A 27,318-nucleotide genomic window follows, 5' to 3' on the forward strand; every position below is an offset into this window, starting at 1 on the left:
AGTATATATAAATATATACACACATATATATTTTATTTATATGAACATATAATAATATATGTACATATATTTAAATATATTCTCATATATTTAAATATATATAATATATAATTATATGTAAATACAAATGTAAATATATATAAATATATATAGATAGATATATATTGTTATTTATAAATATCAATATAAACATAAATATATAAAGAAAAGTATATATAAATATATACATATATATAATATTTATATAAACATATAGTAACATATATATACACATATTTAAATATATTCTCATATATTTAAATATATATAATATACATATAACTATGTGTAAATATAAATATAAATATATATATAAAGATATATATAACTCTCTCTAAATATACATATATTTATGCACATAATATAATATATATATACACTTAATTATATAATTGCTTATGTAAAATATAAATACATATATTATATACATATATATATTTATTTAAATATACATACATATAAATATACATATACATATGTTTAAAAAAAAAACATATATACATATATATTATATATATTATATTTAATTAAATATACATATATACATATATATATAAATATATTTGTACATATACAAATATATAAGTGCACACATATAAAAGATAAGTCACTTTCTGATATGGCTTTGTGTGGAAGCTTGACATATGGCATTTGAGCAGAGACTTTGGCATAGCTGATGGAGACTAGACATTTGACTTGGCTTGGCTTTGGAACAAATGACTTGTTATGACTAGATCAATTCTTCGATCGATAAATACTTTGCAAAGCTCCGTACGTGCTGACGCTTAGTGCACTGGTCTGGTTCACAAGCGACTAACACTGAAGTCAAACATTGTACCGTCTTTGTCGGCAAACATTGATCAGTCGGTTCCGGGTTAGTTTATGCTTCAGTTTGTTGATTATAATTAACCAACCAAGATATATAAAAATATCTTGCTTCAGGGGTTGCACTGAAATCTTTAGAGTACTTGGACAACATCTTCATTGCTTCCACAATCTTGAATACTTCAATCTTTATTCTTCACTGAGGCATGAACATATTAATGAACTTCTTCCAGTGAACTTATTCCTTCAAGACTGTAGATGGCTTCTTCAACCTTTGTCTTCGTATCTTCCGATTCCTGTGCAGGCGTAGTGTTATTTACTTGTCCTGTTCTATTGTTGAGTTATCAACCCTATGTAACAGATAGGGTTGTCTTTACATTTAGACTTACAAAATAATTATCATCAATAATTTTGATAGAGGATATCCATTTTTGCTTGGTATTCCATTATTTAGGAAGTTGATATTGACTGTAATTTGAGTTTTGTTACAATTATTTGGAAGAAACATACAAAAAGTCTTGAAATCCATGTAATTTGTGTGTTCTCGTCCCAATAATCACTATTTCACATAAGAAATATTAGCAATGACTACTTTTAACCAAGATGATTAAAAATCAAGTTCTTTCCCAGTTACTCTCCCTTTCAAACTCTCTCTCCCTCTCAAACCCTAGCCTCCATTAAAGATTTTTGAGGGGGATTTCATCGCTTTTTATCGGTGGAAAGCCCCGGTTTCTTGTTTAAATCTTGTTTTCCTTTCAATAAATTCCAGATTTATTTGGGTTTTGTTGGTCTCTCCTTCTTGTGAGAATTGGTTTTTGTTTTGGTGTGTTTTGATGTTTTTCATGACCGAGGTTATAGATCGGCATAATTTTCATGAGTTTGATTCAGGTTTGAAGGTTATTATGAAATCACATTTATGGTCGATTGTTCAAAACAGTCAGGTGAAAGCCAATCGGATGAAAACCAATCAGATGAAAACGAGTACATATATTCAAATCACTTAGTTGCCTCTCCAAAAAGGAAGGATTCAACCGCGATATAATTCCGCGTCCGTCCAATTTCGATTATATTTGTAGATGCTGTATGACTTTTGATTAATGAATTAATTCATTTTTATAAAAAAAGAAAGAAGAAATATTAGCAATATTTATATAGCAAAATTCCCAACTAGTATTTAGTCTTATAAAAATATTACAGTTACAAAATCAAGTAATAAAATAAGTAAAAAGCTACAACTCAATATTAAGATAGTAATAGTTTTTTGATATTAAGATAGTAATAGTTGATTGGTTAAAAATTAGTATGCTATATTGATTTCAAATTATTATAAATAGTTTAATAGTTTAATTATTTTATTTTGATAATGTTTAATTTATTTTGATATCATCTGGTTCTCAAAAGATGGGCTAATTTTCAGAGGGAGATTGTTAAAATTTTAGTTTCTACTTATATCCAGATTTTGATAAGATAGCGGGGTGGAAAAGTATTGGCCCCAATTTAAGTTAGTAATGGCGGCTTCTCCTGCCAGTCTCCTTCACTCCTCCTCCGCCTTTCTCCTTCGCCGGAATATTCCTTCCCGGTGCCACTTCCGACAACTTCACCGCCTCACTTCAACTTCCGGCGGCTTCATTTTCCCCTCTAGACGGTTCAAACTTCCCGGCGTATCGGTCTACGCACAGGCTAAACGCTCTTTATCTACAAAAGAGGTCGAAGTCGCTACTGGTACACTATACAAGTGAAATGCGTTTCAATTTTAATAATTTTCGTAAAATTATTAGCTGTTTTATGCTAATTGTATACAGTTGTGCTGAAATGAGATAAGTAAATGATTTTATATTATAATTGGAGTTTTGTGTGATTGTTTCTCGTTCGTTCCGTGTTTTAATCAGCTGCTGACCTTTTTTTCGAGTCGCCTCTTGAAATTGTGGAATATCCGGATCCGATACTAAGAGCCAAGAATAAGAGGATTGACACCTTTGATGATAACTTGAAGAAGTTAGTAGATGAGATGTTCGATATAATGTACAAGTACGTTTTCATTTTCGTGTACTTTCATTGTTATGCTTTTGATACTGTGGTTTGTTGAATCGATATGTCATTTTATTTACAATATCTAGGTCATCCACATTGCATAATTGAATCTTAAGCTTGTCAACTTTTGACAATATGCATACAAACTAAGCCTTGCATTGCTAAATAATCTAAGTGTTACTAATCAACACGCTTCTCTGTGATATATACAATATAGTAATATTAATCTTAGATTTAGAGAGATAGAACGAAAATGTATGTAAAGACTTGTGTATAGTAAAAGTTTGTTATGAACTACTTGAGAATAGAAGAGTACACCACCAAAAAGATTATAGTAATGGACAAGTCAACATTGACCTGACTTGACTTGTAACTAACTAGTAAACAAAATACACATTAAGTCCAAATATATTGAGCAAATCCACTATTGACTTGAGACTGCAAAGCATGAGCCACTGATGATTTGTGTTGTTTAAGCACACTTGTAGAAGACACCAAAGCAGCTGTAGGCTGAATGTCTTCATTACTCTTATTAATTAAGCATTACTACAAGAAACAAACACAATTGTTTTTGCTGCTAACAATATTATCTAGTGCACATTAATGATTTTTATGCCTCTTGAAATGGATTAAAGAATGAGAAATCCTCCACTACTGATACATGCACAGTTATTATTGTGGCAACTTGAACAGCACTGTTGTATTTGGCTGGAAGAGTGGAAGGAATGAATGAGATAGTAGTAGAGAGAATAAGCTGTTCACTTGGTTGAGATTTGTGCATCATATGATTCATATTCATCCCTGAACTCATTCCATATATTTAAAGCCATTTTATATCACGTAGGCTGACAGTCCCCATTTATTCAGAAACGAATGGAACAATGTAAGAAATGTGATCGAATACGGCCAATATAATTTGTGGAAGAGAAGAATGTAAGAGGAAGGAGCGTAATAATGAGAATGGAAATTTTATATGACGCGGATTGTGAAGGTCACACATAAAAAGTAGAAATGATCTTTCAGTTTTTAATTGCTAACGTTCTAATTTTTAAATTTCTGAATGGAAATTACAATCCTTTACCAGTCACTAGTCATCATAATTCTTAATGTCCAGCCTTTTAGAGCCTTTTGGTATTGAATATCATCTACCTTTTGCATTATTGCACCCACATTCAAATTGTAGTTTGTTGAGATGTGCAATTAATGTTATACTACTGATATAGTGCAATCATGTTTAAATTATCTGATAATCAAATAGTCTACTCTTTATGCTTATTTAAATTGCTACTATCTACAGGAGTGTGAACAAATCTTGTTGGCTTCCTTTTCCACAGAACTGATGGCATTGGCCTCTCAGCACCCCAGGTTGGTCTGAATGTTCAACTTATGGTGTTCAACCCAGTGGGAGAACGTGGTGAAGGAGAGGAGATTGTTCTAGTAAACCCACGAGTCACAAAATACTCAAGAAAGATGGTTTTGTTTGACGAGGGCTGCTTGTCATTTCCAGGGATATATGCAGATGTCAAGGTAGTAGATAACATAGTATTCTTTTTCCATCTCCGTTTTCATGTATTTCTGCTTTTAAGCTGCGTACAGTTTGACTTATTTTAGGATTTCCTTTTATCTTATGATGGTGTTGGCCTTTGACCTTTGTTATTGAGATATTGACTGTTAGTTTCGTTATTAAATGCAATTGCTTGAGCTAAGTAGTATGTGTATCGGTGTGTGGACTGACAGCATGGACCAAAGGTAAAGATTTTGGAGGGGGGAGGGGGTTTACTCCATTAAATATAGAATATATTGTTTAAGATTTGATCATCTGAGTAAATTAGTCCTATTGGTTAAGTCATGCTGTTTGTACCATAGACACGGATTAAATCCTCTTTGATTTGTTTTTAACTTTTATCTAGAATTGACCATCATCCATATATATTCTTTATTTATTTTTATTTCTTTTGTCACTTTCCATCATGCATTTTGTTTATCTATTTTTCCAAGTTTTTCAATATAAACTGTATATGGGTGTCAGGAGCAATTGTGACGTTAAGGTTCACTTTACTAATACCACTAATACCTTTACACTAATCATTAGGTCGGCCAATACCCTGTACGGTTTCTTACTTTAACAGTAGTGTCAGCCGTATTAGTTTTCATCAATTTAAGTTCCATGATGCAGTAGCAACATAGTCAATCTTTACTAATTTATAACTTAATTCAGAATATGTTTGCTCATGGTGCTTTAAGTTTGCTTTTCTGTGCTTTGTATATTATTTCTTTCTTCCAATTGTCATGGTAAAGCAAGTATTGGTCTAAAGCCTTAAACGAAGGAGACTATTCAAGCTCAGGTTGAACATATTATCAAATATCTGCATAAATACGCCAAAATCTTTTGTTAATATCTTGAAATTTTCTTGTCCGTGGAAATATTGAACCCCTGACTACTTGTTGTTCAATATGTTTAAATCTGTTTTAATCAGAAACGCAAGTATAGAAAAAAAAATATTGAAGATACCATAGGCAACATTGTATTCATCGACACTGGCCAAGTTGCGAAGTCCTATAATTTATATACACAACTAAAGTGTGAGTTAGATGTGTACAACAGTGCAACACATTGGTGCTATTTATTAACGTAATATCGAGTTCAATGGTACCTATGCAAACTAAGTTTATGTTAGATTAAATTATTTAATAAGAAGCTTCTTATGTGAATTTTTGATGTTAACCTTGCAGAGACCAGAATCTGTGAAAATCGATGCACGAGATGTTACTGGTGTAAGATTTGCTGTTAGCCTGTCAGAGCTTCCTGCCAGAGTCTTCCAGCATGAGTTTGACCATTTGCAGGTTTTTCTTTTCCTCTTCCCTCTCGAGTAATTGATATCGTATCAGAACATTGCAAATTGAACTCTGGCGGAGTAGCAGTATAGCATCAGATACCAGCGACATATATAACATTGCACCAAAGACAACAAGAAGAATATTATTTGGTGAATGCAGTTTATTCTATCTTGCAAATACACTAAACGAGTACCAACTTCAGGTGGTTTACTGTATGAGACAAGATTACTAAGAACTAAGTAGTTCCTCTTTCACTGGTGTTAACTGCTTATAAATAGGGTATGCATGTAATTTGATGAATTGTGCGCCTCTTATGAGAAATTGTTTGATGGCCAGTACTTTAAAAACGGCTATGTTGCTTGTTGCAACACTTGCAAAGTTGGTTCAGGAAACATGTTATACTAGTTCAACAGATGTTGCAATCTTTAAAGCGAATTGAAAATCCTAAAAGCAAAACCATCAACTTACACTCTTAATGACATGAATGCTTATAGAGTTATTATTATTATTTTTTATACTTCTCCATAATTCAAATGCAGAATGGCCCACTTATTAAATCTCTCTTAAATTTGTAGGGAGTACTGTTCTTTGACAGAATGACTAGTGAAGTACTTGACCGTGTGCGCCCTCAGTTACAGGTGACTAACATGTTGCTCTTACATGTATCCCCTATGTCATGTTTCTGACTTCTGTGGGTCGTATGATTATATGATGTATCTTTGTATATGCAATTATGCACATATGTACGCAGAGGTGGAAGGACTGAGGACCCAAGTCGCCCTTTTACATACCCTTAAATGTCATTTTTATTTAATTGAATGGAAATGAAAAAATTGCTATAACGCATATGATATTATCGCGTACCAGGTACCACTGTAGTTCTAATTTGAAGAAACATCCCTTATATTGGACTTGAACAAGTTGTCTGTGATCATAGATAAGGACTGGCACACGAAGTAGCTTACAATGACAACCATCAGAAATTAACAAAAACAGAGGCACATTATATGCACTGTTAGAGTAGCTAACACATGACAACCATTAAAATAAACAATTACAAACATACATGATATGCACTGTCCTCAATATTTAATATTGACACAAATAATAAGTAAATATATGTTTAAGACGAAAAGTTATAATAAGTTATAGTAATATGTACTAGGAAGTGAGCAGACATCATTCATACGTACACAAAGATACTCAACAAGTCAGTAATATTGTTAGTAATTGTTGGCTGTTAATAGATTTTTTTGTGCCAACATTTAATCAGACATTGGTTGTTACGTTTAAATTGCCGTTAAGTAAAATTGAAAGACGTGAATTAAGAGGTTAGATAATCTAGTCAACCCTTTCTCAAAAGTGTGGTGGAAATGCTCTGTGCTTCCTTTTTGAGCCCTGAACAGCAGTTGCTATAAGTGGCTGTGCTTTTCCAAAGTAAAGCCTGAAATCAGCAATTTGGGTATTCTCTCTATTCCTACGAGTTGCTTTGACTTCTAACACACGTTTAAAGTGCCAGGAAAACTTTGGTATAATATATAATTTATGAAGTAAATGAAAATATGTATCCTGATGTCTTTTAAGAAATTATAAAAAAAAAACATTAGCCAGATTTACTCTATAAATTACATGGAAAAGGTCAACGCAGTTATCATTAGAAAAGGAGGGAGCATTTTTTCTAATATTTCTTGTGGCTCATCTCAAAATTTGAATATATGGTCCACTGTACAAAATCAAGCATAGATCAATATAGTGTGTCTTCGTTCCAGGCACAAACATACGTCTCAGGCATCTAACAAGAACATATGGTCCATTAGAGCATAATATTAGATAAGAGACACTTTCACATGAATTTGTTAAAGGATTTGCATCTTGTCAGAAGACTTCATGTAGTTTTGCAATGCAAAAGAAGTTGAAATCCCTTTTTATGAGACAGCATAATAAGTTGAGTGCATAATGCCTGGAAACAAAATTATAAACTCTCAAGTGACCGCTTTCGCAGTTGCAAAAAAGAGCATTCTATTGTTATAAGGTAACAGCAAGCAGGAACATGAGTGTTTCTGATTTGGCATATTTTAATTACGTTCGAGTGGTGGAACATTTGGTTTCTGCTCCACAGCTTAACAAGTACTGAGCTCTCTCTTTCCTTTAAAGATTATAAATAGATTCCTGTAAAAATGACCCTTGAAGTCCAACCTCAGGATAGTTTTTCTTAAAATTTATCAGGATTGTTTGAGCTGACTTTGTTTGATGTTTTGATACACGTTGGAGGATTTTTAAGAGGTTCAAATGTTTATTGGTATTCTCTAGAAAGGGGCCGGGGGGAATGGATTAAATTGGATAGAAGTATTTCTTCTACACACAGAAGTAGGAAACCAAATAGTTGACTTCTCGCTGCTTGATTGTTGACAGGCATTGGAAAAGAAGTACGAGGATAAGACGGGACAACCAAGCCCTGAAAGGATAGATACCTTCAAAGTAGCAAAGGTACCTGTCGGTTTTGGAACTCGTTAAGGGTCTTCCATGTTGTGTCAAGTGAAAAGGGTGTTATCCGAAGTTTTTGTTTTGCTATTCAAAGAAACAAGATGCTAGCTGAAGTTTGTGAAGACCTTGTAGATGGATGATTTATGTGTGTAGCTGAAACCTTTGTTTCTTTCAGGATTCTGCTTCACAAAAGTAATTGTATGGGGGAGCTGCAGGTTGATTTATCTGTTGAATGATGTGTAATATTTGTTAAGTATATATTAGAGTTCAATATAGAATATAAGTTTCCCCCTTGCAAAATGTTTGATGTATTTCACACTTGTCATGGATTGACATAGTGCTGTAACACGGTATTTTTCCTGTGAAACATAGTTATATAGGTAATTATATTTTATTTAAAAGTGGCATCATTTATTAAAAACATCTCAGCTTTGGTTGAAGATTTGGTGGAATGAAATATTGAAATGCTTCCACATGGTTGCTCAAAACATTTGAAAGAGGGTAGTTGGAGAAATAAGCTTCAGAGGAAAATCAATTGCCAATGTCTCAGTTGGCTGTATTTTTTTATTTTTTTTTGCTAAGCAGTTGGCTGTATTTTCATTGGGATATTAAAGCAGGAATTGAATAGTTATGTCTCTTTTGGCTAATCTTTTGCATTTTTCACAAACTTCTTGATGTATACCTATTTTCACTCGAACTTATTCCTCTTTTGATTAGCATCATATACCAGTTCCCATTGTCATGTAGACTTCTACTAGACAGCTCACAGCCTTATAGCGTCTGGAACTGGATTTACATTGTTTATCTTTCCACTACCTAAAGGATGTGCTTTTATATTGTACTGTAACATTCTTTTACATATTATTTCTCTTACAATAAGGGCCTGAGGTTGGTATATATCTACCATACATATGCCCAAGTGCTTTCATTACTATGGCACAATGCAAAAGATCAATTTCCTGCTTCTGCAAGAAGCGGAACAGGATGAAAATGATACCTTTGCGGTCTCTAAACTATTACAGAAAACGATTCCTGTTGTACAAGTAACAGGGCAAACACTAAATATGATAACAAAGTAAGATCCAGTAGACGCGGTGAATTTCTTTTAAACATGACCTTTTACAGCTTTTTCACTTCAGCATTGATCGTAGTTTGGTTTGTTGCCTGCCTTGAGGCAATTAACAGGAGGGATGGTCTCTGTTTCCAGTTTTCCATAAGTCTGCCAACAGAAAGGTTCGATTTCTTGTTTAGCTGTAAGCTCAATGCTGGTTAAAGTAACACCTGTGCATGGCATGGTGTCACTGCAAGCAAAGTGCACTGGACTTTTTGTATATGTCCCTGTTATATTCTGAAAGGATACAGCTGATATCCCGACTGCTGATGTATGATTGCTGCATTTCTTTCCGTCACAGTAAAACTGATCAATTATGATAGGACGTTCAACTTCCGAGACCTGAATATTTGCAAACATAACTCCTTGCACTGACCCTGATCCACCCTGCAGTTGAATACATGTCAGCACATTACACTTGAGAGATCTGATTGAACTCTGGAGTTGTTGAAGTAAATGAAGCTAGATGGTTGTTTACCTGCCACGTCTTTATTCTGACGCCATTCAGTGTGTCGTGCATTTTGACGTCTCTAACAGTAATGTTTGAAACACAGGCTCTGGTGTTGTCTTTGCCAAGGCTGCCAATGCTGATTCCATGTCCAGGTCCACAAATCACATCACGTATGAATATGCTCGAACAGCCAGTCTGAATAGAGATGCAATCGTCTCCTGTAGACAGGTACATGTCTAAAACTATTAGTAGTCAGAGATTTTTTTACTCCTCTGCTTAGCTCTGAGAGATTTTCTTTTGAGTTCTTATTATAAAGGTTTAGCATCTGTTTTATAAGCATAAAGTTGGGTGATTATATTTAATAATTAGCTAAATCAAAAGAGAGTACTCTTTTTGTGGTTATCTCAAGGAGGCCCTTTTTTAAACATTCATCCCTAAATTATTTGGTTTGCCTACCGCAAGCAAGATTGCTGTTGTGGATTAACACATTTTGGGAGTTCTGCAGGTGGATTCCGTCTGTATTCGGACTGTCACCTGGAGACGAGACAGTGATGCCAAAAACCTGAACAACTGTGCAGTCATCGAATTTGAGGTGAGTTTGTTGGCTGTTTTGGATTGTTATCCCAGTTACTGTCACACCTGAACTTCCATAGAATCTAAGTGCCTGCATATAAATATATTCATATCAATCAAACTCCAAAATATTTGTTCTGTAATTCTGTTGGACTGGTAAGTATGCAAGGTAGGTACTTACGGTTGGCTTGGTGTGTGGCAATTTTCGTACAGCCTCGGTACTTACCTGCCATACATCAATACAAGATAAAATGAAAAGCCGCTTTATTGTATTTTTTTTACTGCTCTCCATGAATAACAATAACTTGGAGGTATATTTGAACTATGCACTTACCGAATCTGGTAAGCTACTGTTATCTGAAGCTAATTTGGTTGAGTTACTAGTAAGTTTATTGTCTTCAGTCAATTCATATGTGGGGGATTTTTTCCACCAGACTGAACCTTGTCCGTCAATGATGCCTTTCCCTCTGACTGTTATTCCTTTGAGTTTCTTAAATTCAAGCCACTGCAAGAGGCCCGATCCCCAAGCCTTTGCATTTGTTGGCGCAATAATCTTTCCATCTACCTGGAAAATTATAGAAGTTATCTTAGTATAATTGCATCAATATTTTGAGTTTAAAGGTGATGTAAGATTCACCTGGAATACAATGTTTGGTTGACAGTTTGGCCCAGAGAAAGAGATTGGTTTAACTAAAAACACAGACCCTGATGGTATCATCATCGTTGAAGCCTCCACTTTACAAGTATCAATCCATGCAGCTTCAAATGCCTGCATTATGCATATTACTACAGATCATTCTTTAGTATATATACATAAATCATATTACTCTGTCCTTTAATCACCTTGGTGTCATCTGTAGCTCCATCACCTTTGGCGCCATAATCCAGCACGTTGAAAACGGTATTGTCCCTAGCGGCATTGAGTGCTGTGAACTTAGCTTGGTAAACCTCCCTCACTACCCTCGGGATTCGTTGGCCTGTGAATTCACCATCACCATCTTCGCGGAGAAGAGACATTGGTGTGTTACTGTCCTGTTGTCTTTGAAACTGCCTGCCTTGTCTAGCACTGCTAACCTTTTGTTCTATTGACAGGACAATTAGCAATGCAGTGACAATTAGGAATTTAGGACCTCCTCTGTTGAACCCTCTCATATTTTATGTGTTTGCTTATTAGATTTATCCCTGAGAGATGCTTGGTTTCATTGCTGATGAGGTTAGGTTTATATAGAGGTGCATGGAAGAATCAAGAAACACTATTCACTCACAAGTCAAATACAGAATACACATAAAGAAGAGGTCGTGTGCGTTAATTAATGCATTGCATTTTGTTTTACTTGACTTGAGCAAATGTGCACTTCTACATGATTCATTTTGGCATTTCATTCATAATTATACCTTGTGCCGTACTGCAAATTTCAGTAAGACTTGAGTTAAAGAGTTTAATTCTAAATTATCTTTGCTAAGTTGTCTCTTAATGCAAGTTAAAGAGTTTAATTCTCTTGTTGCGATAGTCGAACCAATGAGCTATCAGTATTGGTAATGGTAAGGTCAAGAACACAGGAGAAAGTCCTCGAGAGGATGATGCACCTTTAGTAATTACTAGACTTTGTGTTTTCTTGATGTCCCTCAAGTCATCAGCAATTTCTCTGTTAACTTCCTAAACACATGGCTCTAAGTCTTCCGATAATTAAGTTGTTAAACCACATACACATGTAAGCCAGTATATTAGTAAGGAAAATCATAGGTATCCAAAAACTGTTCTTGTTTGCCTCGGGAAATATATTTGAGACAGAATTTGGGGTACGTACACACGTTAATTCCACGTATAAAAACCATCTGTTGACCTGTTGAGAAATGCTATTTGATTTTATACATGGATCGACTTTATTTAATAATCTTCTTGCACCGGGAGACCGATACCAGATCTTCAGTAGAATCACAGATCCAAAATTTTCCAAATATTACTGAACTTTGCCAAACATGCAAGTTGTTATTTAGGTGACCACAGAATGTGAGTTAGTTAGTTAAGATATATATAAATTAGTAACTAATTCGAACACACATGGGGACTTTTATATATTGACATTACTCATTAGTGATCTCTTCCTGCTTCACAATCACATAAGAAAATGAAGAATAATCATGTTACAAAAACTAGCAAGTTCTTGAAGGTCAACCAAAATGCAGATATTGTCACATTCATCTCATTCATGCTTCCGTAATACTAATGTTTATCTGCGGTATCTTCAAAGCCGGGGAATGTGAAGAAGATATACTCCATATATGATGTGATCAGCCATGATTATGACTTAATTATATTATTAAGGTCATAATCAGTGATAGCGGATCATAGTCTATACCAATCACGTGATTACTGGCTTTTAGCGCCTAAAAGCTTATATCTGCATCATTCTATCTGCTTTGAATATTAACCCTCCCTCCAATAAGAATGTTTAGGTGCATGCATATGTAAACGAAATACTAATTGCTTTGCCTACAAAAAATGTCCATCGTCAATATTTTTATACATTCTTAGAAATTTTATACAGCAAATGTTTTTACTGCGTGAAATTAACACGGAAGTACTTAAGGTCTAAAAACTTTTAAAACTTTGTAGTATTAACAAGGGTTCTGCAGAATAACTGCATTTGCAAAAAGTATCGTGTTTATATATTATATTTTAAAATTATTTTTGAATAGACATAACGATTTTAAAAATATAAGGTTCAGCAGGACTTTAGTGGTTCCTTATTTTCTATTTTAAAGATGAGTTGTCTTTAAAGCGCGACTCATAAAACTTATATCAATTTTTAGAAAGTTATTTCCAGTTACGTTTTAGCATTGCTCTAATAACATGCGAAGCCATTAAAGGCGCCCGATGACTTGCAAGATCTTTAATTAGTCAGTGTATGCAGAGTTGATAACGTGAGAGATTAACCATAAACATGTGAATGTCGTTTTCAGGTAATAGTAACTAGTCAGTTCAACGTTATAATACCGTTAAATCAGTTGCTCCATATACCAAGCCATAACTTCTGGAACTGACTATTTGATCCAAAATCCTAGTACCTACCCTCCTATGCCGGCCTAGCCATGTACAGTAAATATTAAGACTAGTTAAGCCGAGTTTTCTAAATTTTTTTATATATTAATTTCATTTTCCTTAATCAAACACCGTATATATAATTAGCTTAACTTTCAATTTATGCTCTCCGGGTTGGGTACAATTATTTATGTGAATTTTTTTTAACTTATAAATTTCATATATACATATTATAATATTATTAAAACCGGAAAAACATATTATTATAATGAATCTATTCCTAAAAAAAAGTTTATAGGCAAAATTATAAATAAGAGTCCTTTATAAAACATTATTAAAGACCTAGGGGTCCTAAAAACTTTTGTGTATAAAATAGTATGTAATATCAAATATGTATCATACTATATTTTATACATGTAATATTGTATTTAATTTAGCTAAATGCGTGAATAAGTTCACCAGCATTATAGTGTTAACATAGAAATCTCATAAGGGGTACGTACATGAAAAGTTTCATATTGAAATTTTCGAGTTCTGCGGAACATGTGAAAAAGAGAAGAATAATTTGTATTTGTCTTTGTGCTTGTGATTTGGCGTATACATCCAGCTTTGTACGTTTTGGCCTGCATTTCAGTTATGTACCGAGGTTTATAGTTTTACAAATGAGTATCTGTTTTACAAAATTTTCGGGTGAGTCGGGGTCGAATCCAAGACCCGAAACGAATGAAGATTTGAATGAATGAATTGATGGAGAAAATCCCGTGCTCGGTTGACGTTCGTTGCTACAGCTCTTATTTGGGCTAACGGAAGTTGCTCTTACTTTTTACTTTTCCGTTTCTTCATTAGTTTGGGTAAAGAATTAATAAAAGTTAGAAAGAAGTTGGAAAATATAAAATACTAGTTTTTTCTTTTATAATTTCTACTTCTTTTCCAAATACCTTTAATTAGTTGTAATTATTAATTTTCTTCTCACTACCTCAGTTCTTTATTTTAAGTAGGAAATTATATTTTGGGAAATTATAAATGATACCATTGTGTAATTGACTTCTTTAAATGGTACCATTTCGTGTTTTTGACTTACAGGTGGTACCACTCAGTTTATGATCCGTTAACAATACTACCATTCCGTCCATCAAAACATTAAAAACATTGGTTGACTGTATTTATTTCATATTTTCCTTTAAAAAACACAAAAAATACAGCTACATTAGTATTTTTTTTCTTTGTGTTCTTAAGTTCTTAAAGATTAAACAATTTTTTTATCATGTTGTCGGTGTCCATTATAAGAGTATAAGTAACCAAATCGAAGTTTGAGACGAGCTCTATCCGCCACAGCATCCATTATCGCGTAAAGCTTCTATGGCTGTGAACATGGTATTTATAGAAGATCTGTACCTACAAAATGCACGTATATGTCATCCACAGATTGAGCACTGTGTGGTCTAGAAATCTAAGGGGAAAATGGAGGCTGCTAGCTATATAATTCAATTTTTCATTGAGCACTGGGTTTATTTTTGTAGTTGCTGCACCAATTGGACTATGTTATGGCAGAGTTGAAAACAATCTGCCGCCCCCCTCAGAAGTGATCAACCTCATAAAATCGAACGGCATTTCAAGAATTCGCCTTTTCAACACGGACCCTGAAGCATTAGCACCAGGCACTGGAATCGAGCTCATAATCGGAGTCCCTCTAGAGACATTCTAGCCCATGTTCAGCCGAATCAAATCAAATATCTCGCATAATGGATGTTGTGGCGGATAGAGCTCGTCTCAAGTTTCGATTTGATTAGTCACACTCTTAAAACAGACTCCGACAACATGATCAAAAAGTTGTTTAATCTTCAAGAACACAAAGAAAAAATACGGATATCAATTGTATTTTATGTGTTTTTAAAAAAAAATACGAAATAAATACGATCAACTAACGTTTTTAACGTTTTGATGGACAGAATGTTAATATCGTTGACGGATCATAAACTGAGTGGTACCACTTGTAAGTAAAAAACATGAAATAGTATTATTTAGAGAAGTCAATTACACAATGATACTATTCATAATTTTCCTTATTTTTTCAAAAGTAACTCAAACTGTTATTAGAAACGTTGCACTCACTAATTATTGCAAATAGCTAGCACTGCCTAGTTGCTTCCGGTTTTGTCAACTAGGAGTATGTGATAAGTATGGGTTTTAGTTAGATGAAAGGGACTCAGAGATAATTATAACCAATGCTAAGCTTTGTTTAACTACATGTGTAAAGTTGTACACTTCTTCGCTTCCTCAAGCTTCGTGCTTGTGGGTCTGCAAGACTGCAACAGTGGGTTTAAATTCTATCCAACCTATTTTCTTATTTATATTAAACTGCTGGTTTTAATGATTATATTAATTGATTATGATTGTATTTTTATTTCAAAAAAAAAATTACGATTGTATTTAACATCTCTTTATTTTTTCTGAAGTTTGGCACAAACTACAATGTACTCCATTTTATTTGATATTCATTAAAAAAGAAAAACAAGGGGAAACATAGATATGAAGTTGTAAGGCAACGGATAAAAGAAAATAGTTCCATTTCACATGTAATTCTTTTTATTTTGTTTGTATTTGAGATATAATTCTAATCAACTTTAACGTTGAACATATAAATCAATATATATTTTATTATTATATATATAATATTTTTTGTTTGATTTGATTTTATATCTCTACTTAATTTTTTTTATTTTGTTTGTATTTGAGATATAAATTCTAATCAACTTTAACGTTTTTTTTCTTTTGAAATTTAATCAACTTTAACATTGAACATATAAATCAATATATATTTTATTATTTTATTAATATATATATATAATATTTTTTCTTTGATTTGATTTTATATCTCTCCTTAATTTACTTATATGAATTTGTTTATACTATTATTGTTAGTGGTTATGATATAGAAGTTAGTGATGAATAATTGCACGACTTCTTTCATAAATATTTGAAAAAAATGTGAGAATGTTTAAAAATAATCTTCAAATATTTTTTGATTTGAATCTCAAAAAATTTATATAAATTATGCGACACTCTATCAAGAATTTGCGTAAAATTAAAATCACATATAATATATTAAAATCCACACATACAAAACAATTCATTAAAATACTAATCAAAATCAATTACACGGCCGGGCTGGTGGCTTCTGATCTCTAAACCATTGTAATTTGTAAGGCAATCATTCTTCTTCTTCAAGTGAATTAAGCTAAAGAGCTCGAATTTAATATTCAGAATTCACACATATGGATGCTTCGGAGCTAGGGTTCCCTGTGCGTCACAAGAAGCTTTCAGTTGATATCACGGTTAGTTTCCTCTTCTATTTTAATCCTCCATTTGCTGCTATTTTTCATTAACTCGGATCATTAATATGCATAAGTGGTTCTGTTTAATTTTGTATCTTCTCTCAATTACTAATTGAGTAATTCAATATTTATTTTTATACCGGAAGCTTCTTGATGCTATTATGTGCAACATTGTAGTTTAGAACAAAATAATGCCTAATTTTGTGTACTAGTAGCATTTCAATATACTTGTTGGTTATCGTTTAGGTAAATTACTTGAGCCGTGTAATTTGAAGCTCGAGCTGGCTCCATACTGTGTTTGAATAGTTTGAGATCGAGGTCGGGTCGATACTTGTTGAGCCGAACTCAAGTAGCTCACGAACTGTTTGCCTTGTTTAATACGCCCCTGCTCCCATCAGATATGCTTAATTCGGTAGGTGTTGCAGTTGTAGGTGCTTCAATATTCAGGAAATCTGAAAAAGTTGTGGATGTTTTGATTCGTCTGTTGTGAGGATTATTTTTGCTTTGTAGCTTGTAGTTCTAGGTTTAATAGTCTGCTTTTTTGAACAAAGAGGCTGTGTATAGGTTATATGTTAGGTTGCCTTCTTCAGCACCATACCTTCAAATGTCCATCATATGGTGAAAAGGGATGCCATTCTGTACTCTGTACGATTAATTATTAGCTACAATGTAGAAGATATACAATTCAAGACACAGGAGTTTAATGATGTGTTGTTGTGTATCTGCATATGTGTAGCTAAGTTGCCGAGCTTGTACTTCCCCAGAACTTGGAGCTAGGGCTAGAGTTTCTCATGTAAATCAGGTGTCCTATTTGTGACACTTATGCATCATACTTGCTAGCATAAGATGGTGAAAGTATATCAGGATTAGTCAGTGGACAGTTAGTATAAGATTATTAGTAAGGGTGCTGGAGCTTGAGCTTCCTTAAAACTTTACACGGGGAAGTCTGGTTAAGATAGTACTTTGTTAGCATGGAGCTTAATCTTTTTAGTTCTACTTTAATAAAGTGATAATATGTCACATAATCAATAATTATTCAGCTGAGGGTATGAGAATAGTTTAAAAATTTTGAGATACGTCGAAGATGATACTTTTTAGATCAAAGAATGTCATAGCTGCGATCAGGGGATTTAAGAATTAATCTCAGCGACACAGTTTCGCTTGTGCTTAAACCATTTGTCTCAAGTTTATTATGAGGCAATTATATTCAGCAGGTCAATGTTAATAGCATTAACACAGGTAAAATATGCATAAATCATAAGTAATGTTTAATGATGAGTATTTGCACCTGAGGTGTGACATGAGAATTCATTTAGCGAGAATCAGATTCTGCAGATTTTTATACAGATGTACTTGCAAACTTATGAATTAAAATTAAAACTTTCACCTATAATATGTAAATATGAATAGGCAAGACTGATGTTTGCGTCAGGTAAAAAGGATGTTGGAGATCTTTTTAAATATAAATTGTTTTATGCAGTGTTTTTAATACCTTCACTATGCCCAAGCTAATACATACACTAATTAAAAGTAATTCTAGGTAATTTTTTGAAAAAAATAAATCTAATAATTATTGCTTGAGCTAATAGTTATACTGTATATATAAGTATACTTGCAATACATTTATATTATTACTATAGGTCAAATTCACCCCGTGGATCCTCAAAAGTCACCCCAAAAGGAAAAAAAAATAATACCTCCGAACCAGGTGTGTTGTGCTTATGCTCCATGCGTGTGATTACGGTTACACTGGCCATACATCTGCTATATCATTAGAATAATTCTTCCAGTGGCATTAAGTTGAGCTTGCATGTATATCATATCTGATTTTCTGAATGACTGTTATATATGATCAACCAATTGGGACATTTACAAATTGCGTTCGATGTCGTTAGGTACATGAGTATAGTATTGTATGTGATGGCAAGCAATAATAGTTAGATAGTGGTGCCATCTAAAAGCTATACTGCAAATAATGAGGTTTATTATGCTCGGTCTATCATTTAAGGAGACTAGTTACGTGTAGTACTTAAGCCTAACCTTATTGAGTATTTGGTTTGCCTTAAAGGGCCATATAATTTCTGTCCTGCTGATTGTTGCAAGGAAGTAAAGTGGAAATCTTGGGAGTGAGTATTTTTAAAGGGCAAAGAAAGCGTCTTAAACTCACAACACAGGCACACATACATATGGTTATCTATTTGTAAGGGCCCTATGGTTTCTTAGAGTTGAGTTGTGCCATAACCTACAATATAAATACTCTTTGTTCTTACTTAGGAGTTATGGTAGAGTCTGCCTATGGGTGAATTTTGTAGATATGAGGTGCTCTTTGCTTCGTTCTACTTGTGGAATGATCCACATAGTTTTGTGTTTGTGTTTACTGTTCGTTTTTCTTTTGCATAGAATTTTATAACAGTTATTGATATACATACATAGGTCTCTTGTAAGGGTGAATTTTATTTTTCTTGTAATGAACTTACAATGCATGGAATTTCATTTTTTGGACGGTTGTATTTCATGTGTATATTTCCGTGCTCCGACCAAAACTTCACAGTTTGTACAACCGTGATCTTTGTGTGAATTTAACCTGCTTCTTTCATCTTGACAGGGTAACAGAACAGATATTGTCATCTGTAGTTATGATGATCATATTCTTGTGAGTTTCGTCCCTCGTAGTTTTGGTTTTAGTTGTGTTGTGTTAGAATAATTTTAGAAATTTGAATTATTTTCCAGGTGATTGCCACACAAATTGGAAGTTTGGGAACAATCATAAATGCAAGGTTTGCATATAATTATGGGCCTTATATGTTCTCTATCCATGTACATAGCATAAGTGTTGAATTATCGATAAGGATGCAACATATATAGTTATCGATGGAATATATTAAAATTGAGAAAGATCCTCAATTCTTGTTACCCTAGCTTTCAGATATAGTAGAACTACTGATGCATGCAGTTTGCTCTGGGGCTGAAAGTTCTTATTCTACCTTTTCTACTTTTGCACCACAATCTGTAGTAGATCTGTAGTGCCTCATCATCCTTGTTTTTAATGCTAAACATTTGAAACTTTCGAGTAAAAAAAGAAAGTCTTCGTTGGAATCAGAAAAAAATTTCCTGCATCTACCTACATCCTGAGATTGCACGAGTATCATCTGTAATTTACATCTCGTAGTATGTATCATAGTGTGCCTTGCATGTTTCTTATTCTATATGATCCAAATAATTTAACATTACATATATACGTAGGTGATTCTGCATGTTTGGTATTTATTTGTTTTTGACATTCTCTTAAAGATATCTACTTCATTGGAATAGTACTTGGAGTGTATTCATTTCTTTCTATGAAATGATTTACTACCTCAGTTTCAAAATACCTTTCCACTTTTGACTTTTGATTCGTCAGATTGACTCAACTTTAATTGAAATTTACATTTATAAATTTTATACCATTAGAAAGTCTATATAATCTACTTTAAAATGTAATTTTAAGATTTTTGAAATTCACAAAAATAATTTTTAAATTTGAGTCAAAATTTAGTCAATTCGACGGGTCAAAATTCAAAAGTGGAGAAGTAATATGAAACGGAGAGAGTAGTAACTAAACTAGAGAGGGGACTTTTGTCAAGAAAGGAGATTTTCTGAATTGATTTATACCTAACATGTTATTTGTCTTATTAACTATTTCTCCCCATGCCCAAGTCCTAATTATGTTATCCCAATCCCCAAGAGGGTAGAATTTTGGGAAGGGAGTGAGTGAATGGACTCAATACAATAAGTAGGCTGGCCAGGCAAATAATGTAGGCTCTCAGCAAGCAGCTTAGCACACCTTTAAACGTCTTGTGACTAATATTATCAATATAACCTCAGTTGAGAGTTTGACATTGTACATGCCCCACTCTAGAGCAACTTATTTAGTCATCCAGTTATTAGGGGCTGTGATGTGTTTGTGTAACATTGTATGTATATTTGCATAATGTGTATATAATTGATGATATATTACAACCTCGGAATTTTGAGTGATTACCTGTATGACAGGAAGGAGGAAGGGGTTTTAACAAATCCAACCTTCCATGTGTCGGTCATATTTGGTAAAAGAGATGAGGTAAGTAGACCTTAGGTGATTACTGTTATATAACTTCGATTAGTCATATAGATATTTGATGATCTGAAATTGTTACATGCAGCCAGTGCTAGTGGCATGTGCTCGCCAACTAATTGAACATATAAGGTATTTGTTTCTTCAATTTGATAATATAATGACTTTATTTGTTGAAATTTGTCAAGCGAAATGTCACTGTTTTATTTTACATGAATTAGCTCCATTCTTTGTATATTTTATACGAAATCCATTATCTTCTTTTATACTTATTCACGGCTTCACCAGCACGAGCATCATCTACTTCTGCATAACTTTTTTAAGACTATTCTATTCCTACAAAACAAGCACATACACATTAGTATTTAATTCTCTGTGTATTATAATTGTTGAAATGTTTTTGCAGCAATTCTGGATCGTCCAGGCCATTAATTCTCTCCCTTGGTCTCAAAGACCACTCTCTGGTAGTATCCAAAATTATTTAGACTTCACAAAATCAAGTTGCAGGATTCTTATAAGAACATCATTTTTTGATGCAGGGGACACTGAAAGGCATTGTTTCTGCTGTGATAGAGAATTGCATGTGGTAGTATGTTGATTGGATTTAAGAGAGCAAAACTTTGATTGTTGTTATGTATTTAGTGTGATGACTTTCAGGAGGCCATTGGATTAGATTCATTCAATGGCTGATATTTAAGGTTTGTAGTTTGTACACTAATATAGTTTGTATTTGAGCACTTCTCTCGTGATATATGAAAAACTTCTAAATTCGGAATTTTTTTTTTTTTTTTTTTAACTAGTTGGCCTATGGCCTGAGTATTTGTTGAACTTGTTGAACTACATAGGATAAATACTTAACGAGTGAGTTGTCCGACGGTGCTCAAATCCAGAATCTTTTTGTTTATTATATCTTAGTCGTTCTAATTCTTTTCATATGAAGTACTAATACTTTTTTACTTTTTTAATTGATTATCTTTTGAGATATTAGTGTTCACTAGTTAGTACTCGGTTTCCACCGGTCATGTCACAATTTGGTCTCCCAATTTTTATTATTGCTTTGTGATCTAAGTAATTTGCATATATTGATTTATATTCGGAATATGTTTGTTGGATTCGATTTTATTATTGAAATACATACTTGTTTGATTCGATTTATTATTGAAATACATACAATTTTCAAGACAAGATTTATGGTCTGAATATGTTCTGTTTGATTTGACTTGTAAAATATATTGTTAAAACTCATTCGAAAATGTCAAATAAAATAAGTAAGCTTTTATATTCGAAAAAAGCATTAATATCAACCATTATCCATATAGAAGTCAGGGTGTATCCAATTGTTGTGAATGGTGTATTCATCTTGATTTTAAAAAATTATTAAAATTTCGATATATTCAATTAGAATTTTAAATTATACTATAAAATCAGGTGATATTCAATTAAGATTTTAAATTATATTTAATGATACGATGATGTTTAATTGAAATTTTTTAAAATTTATTAAAATAAGATAATATATAAATGCTAAAATATCTTTGGGAAATCTACAAAACTACCTACCTTTTCTTTAATTATTTACAAAAATACTACCTTCCAGAATTCTTTTTAAAAATACCTTTTCATAAAATTTTTTTTTCAAAAATACTGTTTGCAACTTTTGCAACCTCATCTGCAACTCCAGGCGGCGCCAGCAGTGTTGCAACCTCTTTTGCAACTTCATATGCAACCAAATTCCTGATTTCAAGTTCCAGTTTTCGAATGTCGTTTTCGACCTCATTTTCGGAATCGATATATATATATATATATATATATATATATATATATATATATATATATATATATATATATATATATATCGATTCCGAAAATGAGGTCGAAAACGACATTCGAAAACTGGAACTTGAAATCAGGATTTGTAATTGCATATATGGTTGCATATGGTTGTATTCAGTTGCATATGGTTGCATTCAGTTGATTCTATTGTAATCTAACGGCCCCGCCAGGGGCACACCATACATCTGTTGTTACTTACAGTTTTCAGTTGCATTTAGTTGCAACTGAGGTTGCAACTGCAGTTGCAACTTTTGCAACTGCAGTTGCAACTTTTGCAACTGCAGTTGCAACCTCAGTTGCAACTTTTGCAACCTCGTTGCAAAAGTTGCAACTGCAGTTGCAACTTTTGCAACTGCAGTTGCAACTTTTGCAACTTCATTTGCAACCTCAGTTGCAACTTTTGCAACCTCATTTGCAACTTTTGCAACTTACAGTTTTCAGTTGAACTAGTTGCAATTGCAGTTGCAACTGTTGCAACTTTTGCAACCTCATTTGCAACTTTTGCAACCTCATTTCCATTTTTATTTGCAACTTTTGCAACCTCATTTGCAACTTTTACGGCTGCGCCGCCCAAGGTTGCAAATGAGGTTGCAAAGGTTGCAAATCGTATTTTTGAAAAAAAAATTTTATGAAAAGGTATTTTTAAAAACAATGAAAAAGATGGTAGTATTTTTAAAAAAATAATTTTACAGATGGGTATTTTTAAAAAGATCCCAATATCTTTTTGTACTTCCTAAAATGATGGTTGTGGGATTATTCAGTATATTTTATATTTTTTGAAATTCATTAATCCATGAGATTTTGAAGAATTGTACTTAAAATCCCGCTATACATCGATTCTTCGACATAAAATTGACATTTTATGTCGAATACATGTAAAATCAAAATTAAATATAAGTTATTATAATTTATATATCTATGATTCACTAAAATCTGAGTTCAATATACACAACTAAAATTGAATTTGCTATGTATTAGAATAAAAGCTACCAGTAATTAGCATAGTAAGTTTTGGTAACAATTCTTTTTGAGCGGGTAAATGTATTACAAAATTTTAATACTTCTGGAAAACCATCGTGAAAAACAAATTATTTCAAACAATTGATATTTTGCTGAATATAATTTAATAATTTCAGAGTATTGTATAATAAATTCTCACACTATGCTCCTTTCGTTTCATAAACTAGGTGAAAATCAATTTTTATTTGATAAACTTATAATGTATTAAAATATATGATATTATGTAGTTAAAGATATATCTTGGATTTGGTTACTGACTAAAAAATATTTAATGAATATTAAATAATGTATAAGCTGTAATATAATATAATTTATAATATATAATATATAATATATTATTAATCTTATATATGTTGTGATATATATTATAATGTTAATAAATAAAATATCATATATGTGTGTGTATTTATTCGGTTTTTTTTAAAATTTCAATTTTAGATCGGGTAGCGATCAGATTCGGATTCGGGATATATCGGTAAATCTAATACCTAAATTAATTCAAATCAAAGTTTTTTGGATTTAAAAGCTAAATTCAAATTTAAATTTAAAAAACCGGATGCCATAAATTCAAAAGTTGAGATTTCGGATGGGATATTTTTGACATGAGATTATTTTGCAATATCTCATACTAAGCAGGGGGAAACTAAATAACATTGGGTTGAAACCATTACGACAAATATCTAGCATAGAGCAAATTAAAACAAAACTACAGCCTGAGCACGAAGTATATTCTATACGATAGTCATTAGAACTACAACTTCTAATAAGAGAAGAAGTTATATAAATTTCTTATAAGCCGATTCGAGTTCTAAGAATTACTGCTTCTAATAAGAGAAGAAATTAGAATGAATAGTGTTTTTCCTCTCGTAGAAATCTGAATGTTCGATCTTCAATAAATTCAACGATCCCTCTCAACAATTTTCATATTCTACGATCCATTATTAAATACAATCAACAAGTTAGATATATATTAAGCGTCCGTAAAGAGTTCATCATGATGCTAAGCTTTCTTAAGGTCTTTATATTACTGCTTGTTCTTCCTCTAGTTTTAACTCAACCAGCGGTGAATAATGTTCTCTCCTATGGTGCAATCGGCGATGGCCTCAAAGACGATACTAGTAGTTTGTTGAAAGCATGGGAGGCCACATGCAAATCATCTGCTTCCTCAGCAACCATGTACTTTCCTCCAAATCACGTGTTTCTGACTCATCCTCTGCTTCTTAAAGGCCCATGCAAGGCGGAATTCGTGAGAGTGGAGATCAATGGCACAATCACCGCGCCAAGTGAGCCTAAAAATTGGAAGTGTGGTTCTGATAATTGTGATACTTGGTTACACTTCTCTCACATGGATGGAATTGAGATCTCTGGCTCTGGAACCATCTCTGGACGCGGCCAAAAATGGTGGGACATGAAGCGCGGTAAAGACAAGCTTGCTGCCTTGAGGATTACTAATTCTAGGAATGTTAAGCTTAGTGGATTGAGATTAAAGATAATCCAAAGATGCACATTGTGCTTAATGGGGTGCAAACTGCATACCTTTCGTATTTAAAGATTGAGGCACCGGGTCATAGTCCTAACACGGATGGTATTTATATAGGCGAGTCCACGGCTGTCCACATTCAGCATTGTGATACTCTCAGTGTTTTGATGATCACACTGCCAGCAAGCTAATAGCATAAAACTGGTGCTTGTTAGCGAGCTATCAAAGTTATATATGAATGTGCTAACAGCTTGACATGATTCAGTATTATGTTCACTGTCAGCAAGCTTACAGGTTATCATACAGGCTTATCAGCAAGCTTACAGCGTGAACAGAATAACAAATGGATAAGGATTGAAGTCAAAAAGCAAGGAGATTTATTAGGAATCGATTTGTAAGGACTTTAATATTTATATATGACTTATATAAATATTAGAGCTCAGTTTTAAATCAGAATTTCAAACAAAAACGATTTCCTAACTTATAGGAGTTTTTATATCTTTCGATCTTATCTCTAAAACTACTCCTATCCTATTTCAAATTATGGTTTTATAAATAAACGTTTACTGAGTTGTTTCAAACGTCTTTATGCTTTTACTCAGTAAAGATAACATTATTCAAACGTTCATTATTCAAGCAAATTAAACGTGAGGTTGTTGAACCAAGAACGTTGGATAGTTTGTTGAGTTATGACCGTTTGGAATGATGGTATATAAACTTGAGTGTGGTTTCCGTTTTGTGAAAACAAGAACACACTTCAAGCTTCTGAAATACAACACACTTTCATTGCAAAATCTTACTTTGAGCTCTAGTGCTTATATTTGATTATATATCTATATTGAGTTCATAGTTTCAGTTGTATTACATTCATACATTGTATTGTTCAAAGTGTAAAGGTTTGTTGCTGTGTATCGAGCTTGTGAAACAAGGGAACAAGGGGACTAGTTAGCTAGAAGAGTATACTTGGGAAGTATAGGTCTTGGAGAGCTTTTGGTTCGTGGTTCAGGGGTTTCAGCAAGCTGATAACAGGAACAAGGGATAAAGGGAGTTATATTATTGAATCATTGTAATCGTTGACATTATTGATTAATAATATAATCTCTTACCAGTTGGTAGGGGACCAGGACGTAGACCATTAGGGTTAGGGGTCGAACCTGGCTAAAATTCTCTGTGTTGCTAGCTTACTGATTATATCTGTTTTGCATTGCATCTGCATTGTTAGCTAGCTGACTGTTTACTCTGATAATTAACAGCAAGCTGTCTGTGACAGTATAAATATTCGGTAACATTAAAAATCGGTCATATTAGCCATAACACCTATTCACCCCCCCTCTAGGTGTATAATTTCAATTGGTATCAGAGCGAGGTTTGTACTAATACTTCTGTAACAGGAATAGTATCGATCGATATGGCTGATAACTTTCAGGGAAAGTCCGATTTTAGAGCTCCTCTCCTCACGGGTTCTGACAACTACAATTGGTGGAAAGGCCAAATGGAGGCTCATCTATCCAGAGATCCCCTAATGCAAAGAGTTGTGCAAAGAGGTCCTTATGAATATCTTGATAGCGATGGCAAAGTCAAGGACGTTGATGTTCTCACAGCGGACGAGCTATCAAAGGTTGCTGCCAATGGAAAAGCAAGGAGTACATTAATCAATGGGCTGAATCAAGCTGAGTATGACAAGGTCTCTTCTCTCAAATCTGCAAAAGAAATTTGGGATGCATTGGAGACATATCACGAAGGCTCAAAGGCATTAAAGAAAGTCAAGCTCGGGAAGCTTATGAAAGAATTTGGAAGCTTTGCTATCAAGAAGGGAGAATCCATTCGAGAAAGCCAAGCTAGATTCCAAGTCACTCTCAACAGTCTTGAAAGACTTGGCAAAAAGATTCCTCAATCGGAAATCAACATGAATATTCTAAATGCTGTTCCATTCGAATATGGTGCCAAGGTCACAGCATTGGAGTCAGCTCTCAACATTGATACTATGGATCACCTGGCTATATTTGCTGAGTTGGAACAATTTGAAGCTAAGATTGAAGCTAACAGCTCAGAAAGCAGCAAGCTGCCAACAGAGAAAATGAAGAATCTTGCACTGCACTCCTCTGTCAGCAAGCTGGAAACAGATGAGGAAACAGAATCAGATGAGGATCTAGCTCTTATGT

At 33.3% G+C, this 27,318-nt stretch overlaps 4 protein-coding genes across 4 annotated transcripts; 3 read left to right on the forward strand and 1 right to left on the reverse strand.

The window, feature by feature from the left end:
• The first annotated feature begins 2,229 nt into the window (after positions 1-2,229).
• On the forward strand, positions 2,230-8,618 carry LOC108210819 (peptide deformylase 1B, chloroplastic). Its single transcript, XM_017382237.2, has 6 exons — positions 2,230-2,586; positions 2,754-2,892; positions 4,230-4,422; positions 5,629-5,739; positions 6,309-6,371; positions 8,146-8,618. The coding sequence occupies exons 1-6, from the start codon at positions 2,373-2,375 to the stop codon at positions 8,245-8,247; spliced, it is 822 nt and encodes a 273-aa protein (XP_017237726.1). The 5' UTR covers positions 2,230-2,372; the 3' UTR covers positions 8,248-8,618.
• Positions 8,619-9,046: 428 nt separating this feature from the next.
• On the reverse strand, positions 9,047-11,648 carry LOC108213411 (polygalacturonase At1g48100). Its single transcript, XM_017385200.2, has 7 exons — positions 11,196-11,648; positions 10,990-11,121; positions 10,687-10,917; positions 10,534-10,578; positions 10,236-10,443; positions 9,807-9,997; positions 9,047-9,715 (listed from the first exon to the last, which is right to left on the reverse strand). The coding sequence occupies exons 1-7, from the start codon at positions 11,502-11,504 to the stop codon at positions 9,353-9,355; spliced, it is 1,479 nt and encodes a 492-aa protein (XP_017240689.1). The 5' UTR covers positions 11,505-11,648; the 3' UTR covers positions 9,047-9,352.
• Positions 11,649-16,523: 4,875 nt separating this feature from the next.
• On the forward strand, positions 16,524-21,603 carry LOC108211207 (uncharacterized). Its single transcript, XM_017382741.2, has 7 exons — positions 16,524-16,730; positions 19,336-19,383; positions 19,461-19,507; positions 20,763-20,829; positions 20,912-20,955; positions 21,230-21,287; positions 21,363-21,603. Exons 1-7 carry the CDS (start codon positions 16,671-16,673, stop codon positions 21,411-21,413), a joined length of 375 nt encoding a protein of 124 aa, XP_017238230.1. The 5' UTR covers positions 16,524-16,670; the 3' UTR covers positions 21,414-21,603.
• A 3,067-nt stretch (positions 21,604-24,670) lies between these two features.
• On the forward strand, positions 24,671-25,225 carry LOC135151557 (probable polygalacturonase At3g15720). The gene has a single exon (XM_064090086.1). The coding sequence runs from the start codon at positions 24,671-24,673 to the stop codon at positions 25,223-25,225; it is 555 nt and encodes a 184-aa protein (XP_063946156.1).
• The last annotated feature ends 2,093 nt before the right edge of the window (positions 25,226-27,318 follow it).

The sequence above is a fragment of the Daucus carota genome, chromosome 3 (genome assembly GCF_001625215.2).
Source record: "Daucus carota subsp. sativus chromosome 3, DH1 v3.0, whole genome shotgun sequence".
NCBI classification, from domain to species: domain Eukaryota; kingdom Viridiplantae; phylum Streptophyta; class Magnoliopsida; order Apiales; family Apiaceae; genus Daucus; species Daucus carota.